The 6,290-nt window shown below is 42.4% G+C and overlaps 1 protein-coding gene across 2 annotated transcripts; it reads left to right on the top strand.

Annotated features, from left to right (window-relative positions):
- The first annotated feature begins 799 nt into the window (after window positions 1-799).
- On the top strand, window positions 800-5,900 carry LOC117937252 (nucleoside diphosphate kinase-like). 2 transcript variants are annotated; one of them, XM_034861071.1, is made up of 5 exons: window positions 800-1,012; window positions 3,269-3,401; window positions 4,551-4,652; window positions 5,214-5,326; window positions 5,484-5,900. In XM_034861071.1, exons 2-5 carry the CDS (start codon window positions 3,273-3,275, stop codon window positions 5,596-5,598), a joined length of 459 nt encoding a protein of 152 aa, XP_034716962.1. In that variant the 5' UTR covers window positions 800-1,012; window positions 3,269-3,272; the 3' UTR covers window positions 5,599-5,900. The 2 variants fall into 2 exon arrangements, with proteins under 2 accessions (XP_034716962.1, XP_034716961.1); XM_034861070.1 differs by lacking the exon at window positions 800-1,012 and adding an exon at window positions 3,099-3,194.
- Window positions 5,901-6,290: the final 390 nt, after the last annotated feature.

The following is a 6,290-nucleotide window of genomic DNA, read 5'->3' as shown; positions in this document are numbered from 1 at the left end:
GGTGCAAAGTAAATGCGCTGCCTGCGTCACAGAACTGGGGCCGCGTTGATTTCGCAAGGGCACCATTTTAATGCTACCAAGCACTCACCCCCCGTTAGCATCCCATTGACTCACATTCATTTTGACGCCACTTTGACAGCAAATAACTTTACATCTGAAGAATTTAAAGACTCAGTTTTTCTGTTGTTTATTTCTAAAGAAACACAACACTGTATAAAGGCCTTCATTACTTTGTGCCTCACGTTATGGCTCTGTAGTAGACTTTTTTGTAATCACATGGTCAACAAATCACTGTTTTGTCAGGAGAAGCTCGCAGACAGTTTGGACTTACATTAGCTGTTTAGGTTTAATTACTAATGTTATCTTTAGGTTTAATTACTAATTACAGATGATTGATAGACTTGTATAGATATAGGCAATACTACAATAAAATATATGCAAAAATATAAAGAGGAAAACTAAATATGCTAAATATGCAATAATTCAGATCAATGTGTATGATAAAATAGTGGCATGTTTTACAAGCAAAAGGCATAAGTCTCCTGATAAGGCGTTCACACATGGGTTTTACATTGAGCAGTGTTCAATTGGTTCTTACATGTTTGTATCATCTCTTCAGTTTTGCCTTTTGTGTGTGTGTATTTGGATTTCTGTGTTTTGTATGCTGTCAGAAAATGACTTTAAACAATTGACTGTAATAGGCAGCACTGCAGCATTAGGACCATAGACCGTTAATATAAATATACGGTCTATGATTAGGACACAGATATTCTCGCGACACGAGAACTAAAGTTAGGGACTCATCTCGTTCCAACAGAGCTGCGGATGCTGTTCTCTCTCTATGGCTCTGGGTGGGACTAAACTGCGCTTTATTTTTGGCTCCAGTGTCTTGCCGTAGCGCCGGTCTCCGCCTCCACGGATAAAAGGCGGCTGCGTAAAGTCTGCCGGTCTTCTCCCACGTCAACCTGAGCAACAGCTACCATCACCCCACAACTCAACCGAGCTTCATAATGTAAGCATACTATTCCTCTTTTACGTGTATATGTTACATCTATATTAATTAAAGCCTATGTGTCTAATTATCCCTGTTTAAACGCCTGAGTTTGACGCTACCGTTCAGTTAGTGTTCAGAAGCCGGTGTTTTCCAGCATGTGTGGTCTAACACAAAGATACGATGGCAGAGATACATTGAAACTTCTCGTTAATGCTGTGATTTCAGTGGTACCGTTAACGTCATGTTGACTGACGCTATAATGGGGTAGCGGTGTATTAATGCTGCAGTCCTTTCAGCTCTGACATGGCCGGTCGGTGCAGCAGCGCGAACAAAAGGCGTTGTGTGAGGCCTAGGCCCGTGCTGCTATCCCCAGAACAGGCTGTAATAGTCATTAGCTATGTAGCTAAATTAATTAGCTACTTCGGCAGTAACGAGAGGTCGCTCAGCAGGGTGAAATTATCTTCTTTGGCAGGAGTTACGTTAACCGTAGTCCGGGTTTAAGTGCAGCCGGCCGCAAGCTAAAACGGCTTTAACTTCAGTGAGCTGTCTGCTGAACGTGCGCACGTGCAGTCAAATTCCAGACAGGCGGGGATTTTCTTATTTCTTATAAGAGCTGACGGAACACGAATTATGTCCCAACATGCTATGCTAATGTCGCCAGGCTTCAACTCGGCCCAGCGACAAGGAACATTCACGTTACACCAAACGTATTTGAGTAAATGTCAACTGTAGCAACTAACGTGTTCCTGTAATAATTCTTGAATTCACCCTTGTGCTAATGCTCGTGAAACCGCACCATTAGACATGCATTCTTTTACGGAAGCCGGTTTTGCGTACGTGTATGAAGGAAGAAAGTAGACGTAACTTTGTGTGACAGCCAATAAAAAGCGCACTTCCTTAAAGTGAAAGATCACTGTAGTCGTTTATCGGCCTAGTGTAGGCCGTGTGTCTAGCCTTCATCTTGGCCTCGGGTAAAATTTGACCCCTTTTTTTTTCAAATCATCAAAAAATAAACACAATACAACGGTCAAAACTACAAAAAACATTAAACGTACAAATTAAGCAACCAAAACATTGAAAAAATGACAAGCATTCTGGGGAGAAGTGGAAAAAGTCAAAGCGATTAAAATGTTGAAAGACACCACCAAAAATGGGAGTGGGCGGGGCTTGTGACTGAAATAGTAACACAGGGACATTTTTTTTCTTCCCATGGTTAACTGGAAGACAACGCAAGGGTTAACGTTCCATCAGCCTGCTGCAGGTGTGACTGTGATTTGGAATATCTTTATCAGTCGTTGGGTATGGTTCAGATAGGGAACAGAACTTGATACTACACCGGTATTTTTGGAACCCTAACTTCTGTCTACTCCATCTTTCTGGGGCTTTTTATCGGCTCTTTATTGGTCTTTTGAGCTTCAGGGACAATGATTCCAGTAGGTAGAAGAAAACTCAATTTGCGTCCAACCAGAGGTTCTAGAAAAACCGAAGTGCTATTTAAAAATGCAAGTATTGACAGGTGGTGCATTGGCAGAAAGAGAAATATATTGCAGTCATAAGAGCAGAATAAATGACTGTAATATGAACAATGTGCTATATAGTAGCAGTGACATTGTTCTAATAGTATAAATAATATAGATGTCTTTTAACAGAATGTATAAGAAACTATAATTATGGAAATTCTGTATTAAATTAATTATGCATAATTGGTTGGACTATATATTTCAATTTTCAGACCCAATACAAAGTCATAACATAAATGACAAGGGGGTACAGTGACAAAACATGTTTTATGATGAAGAGTTGTTCATTCAAAACTTTTGATTTGTTTCAAAATAATTTTGAGATTTGACTGAAAGAGGCGATTGTCTGTATTACATTTATCTCAGACAACTTTACAGCAAACGTTGGAATTGTCCCACCTATTTCCACTACATTTATATGGGATTGGTAGTGAAGTAAACACTTGTGAAAAGTAAGAGTCACCTTAGGTTCAGTCTCTTGACTTGGTTGAAAACGTGAGGATCAGTCTTTACTCTGTGAAGGCGGGGCGGGCAGCAAAAGTCCCAGCAGCTCAGTCTAGGTGGTCTGAGTGTCCGGTCCCCGCTGACCGGAGCTGGGTGTTGCTGTGTTCCCTGTGAATGGGGACGGGGGCTTCTACAGCCCGCCCCACTGCTGACTGTGCCAAATGCAACAAAGAGCCGTGAGTGACTCTCCAGCTGTGTTCCTCCTGCAGACCCTCTTGTATTTCTTGATCTTTTTTCTGCTTTGTTGTAGAATCATGGCCGAGCAGAAGGAGCGCACGTTCATTGCCATCAAGCCCGATGGTGTGCAGAGGGGCATCATTGGAGAGGTCATCAAGAGGTTTGAGACCAAAGGCTTCAAACTGGTGGCCATGAAGATGAAACATGTAAGTAAACTATTTTTCTTAAGGCTTTAGCTTAGCCTATGGCAAAGGAGTATAAATTGACTGCTTTCATAAGTCTGTGGTATTTTTAACCATCTGCAGAGTATGCACATGACCTTGTGAGTGCCTGACCTCGGGTGAGCTTAACCTGCGTGTCTATTTCTGACTGCAGCATAGATTAGCAGAGTCAGGGTCTCCTGGTCCTCTAACATCTTACCATGAAGTGTGGTTCACTCATAAATGTACATTATGTGACAACAAACACAAAACATGTTGTATAATGAAGGTGACTTAGATTAACCCTAATTGATGAAATTAGCTCCCGGTGTTAGTGGAGCAGTCGGAAGTGAAATGAGAAAGCGAGCCAAGTGCAGTGTGGGAGAGGCGCTCAGCCGGAGAAACGGCACCGATTGTTAAAGGTAGATCAGCAGCTTCAGTTTCAGAAGTCACCAGAGCCCCAAATGGCTTCACTATAATGACTTGCATACTGAGCTGATTTGATTTGACTTGGAGTGGTTCGATGTTTGCCTGTTTTTGTCCCGTGTCGGGTCAGAACTTCTGCTTTTTCAGCTCCAGGGACGGGAGTTTAGCATTGGAGTAGACTAGATTGACCATGTGACCAATGTTGTTGTTCCATCTGACAAACTGTAAGGGTGGAGGGGTGATCAGTACAGCATAGTATATCATACGTTTTTGTTGCTACACGGATGCCAAGTATAAATCTTTTATAATATAAATTGCACATGAATATAGGCTTTTGGTACTATAATAGTACTTTTTTAAATTATACTAATACAGACAGACTAAGGTTATTGAATGAATCTCTAGGCTGTAGCCAGTAAAGTAGGGCTGCACAATTAATATAATTTTGATCATGATTTTGGCTCAGATCAAAATAATTTTATTATTTTGGCCATAATTGTGCAGCCCTATTCTGACACTTACCAAGGCAGCTGCTGCAGTACACTGGTCGGGTGCCAGGGCCCCTCCCCACACCAAATTTAAATGTAGAGCTCGAAGGGATAAAATCTATGAACGGTAGCATGGAGTAAGGATTTGCTATTAAATCTTATAATGTGGACCAGTAATGGTATGGAATTTGAAATGTCATGTTTGATGCTTAACTCTGTCCACGCTGTCTCCCTGCTGCAGGCCTCTGAGGACCTCCTGACTCAGCACTACCTTGACCTGAAGGACCGGCCATTCTTTCCTACCCTCATGAAATACATGTCCTCTGGTCCAGTTGTTGCCATGGTAAGAAGAGACATACAACAGATTTAATAAATTCCTATTTCACACATTTTATTATTGAATTCAAACCAAGCAAGTGGATGTGGGTTGATCCCTGGTTCAGACATTCAGTTGAAACATGGTCAAAACCAGCAGCGCCACATACCAAAACCCTCTCATGCTGAAAATGGCCACGGGGTTAGCCCATTCAGCAAAAGGGCTAACTCCAGTCCAGCTGAAGTTTTAAAGACTGACTCATGAATTGGAGTAATAAAAACAGAATTAGGATTTGTTTCAAAGCAATTGTATTCTTGGTTGTGTGCCATTCACATTGAAATGGTCTGGTGTGTGCAACCTCTTCACCCGGGTCGCACCAGTCTGTCAATGCGCAGTTTACCCCTCATAAAACCAAAGTGAACCCTGGCTCAACCCTCAGTGTACAAGACTGTGGTGTTTAACCAAAGCCTGGGAGACAATTTATGGACCATTAAACCTGCTTTTCTGTTGTAGAAAATGGAACGTGTAAAGCTGTAGTGCTGGGGGAGGGCTAACAATCAGCTGGCTTCATCCCTCTATGTATTCCAGGTGTGGGAGGGCAAAGGTGTGGTGAAGACCGGCAGGGTGATGCTGGGTGAGACCAACCCTGCTGATTCCAAGCCTGGGACCATCAGAGGAGACTTCTGCATCGACGTCAGCAAGTGAGTGATTTGTTAGAGCGCTAAACATGTCAACACTGCAGTTGGTAGCCCAGAAATAACTTTGTGGGATATTAAGTTTGTTTCTTTGATCAGAATTCTCTCCACTGCTTTGTATTCATTCCTCACGGTTTCTTGTCCTTTTTTTTTTCCCTCACAGGAACATCATCCACGGCAGTGACTCCGTCGAGAGTGCCAACAAGGAGATTTCCCTGTGGTTTAAGGATGACGAGCTGGTCCACTACACAAGCTGTGCCGCCAGCTGGCTCTACTGAACACTCAGGGTCCTGCAGCCGTCGCTGTACCCGTTGGAGACCAGTGAAACATTTGCCTCAGATTTCCTCTTTGTCCTTAGACCTGGAGGAGAACAGAAGTTCTTCATGCCTCTGTCCTCACATTCCCCCTTCCCCTACTCATCATACTGTACTTGGATCTGGTCCTTGCAGATCTGTCTAGTCTGAATTCATTCCTCAGTCCCATTCCTTTAGGAAACATTCATCAAGCTTTACATGTACAGTTTATGACTTTGGCTGTTTTTGTTAAACATGATCTGCTTTCCAATAAAACTCACACAATACCCACAGGCTGTTTGTTCATTGTTCAGAATACACACATCTTTAATGGACATATGATCCTATGTGACCTGCTTGACTCCAATGGAAGGGATTAAGGAATGATGCATGTTTAAATGTGGTGGTTTGTATCAGATGCCGGGCAGGAGTGGAGGGAGCATAGTCTGAGATTAGGTTTGCTTTCAGATATCTTTGTGCTGTGAACACATCAAAGGACCGTTGAGTAAAAGTTTTTAAAAGTCTTTAGAATCCCCCTTGGTCTTTACTAAATGCTCTGTGTTCATCTAATAAGCAGTCCAAATAATGGCCTCCAACAATACAAATGGTACATGTGTACAGTGGTACTGAGATCTTGGGTAACAGTACTCCAGTGTAGATCTGTATGTAAAGGTCGT

Source organism: Etheostoma cragini, chromosome 21, assembly GCF_013103735.1.
Source record: "Etheostoma cragini isolate CJK2018 chromosome 21, CSU_Ecrag_1.0, whole genome shotgun sequence".
Lineage (NCBI taxonomy): Eukaryota > Metazoa > Chordata > Actinopteri > Perciformes > Percidae > Etheostoma > Etheostoma cragini.
Note: the sequence above shows the minus strand (reverse complement) of the source record. Positions and strands in the feature narration are given on the sequence as shown.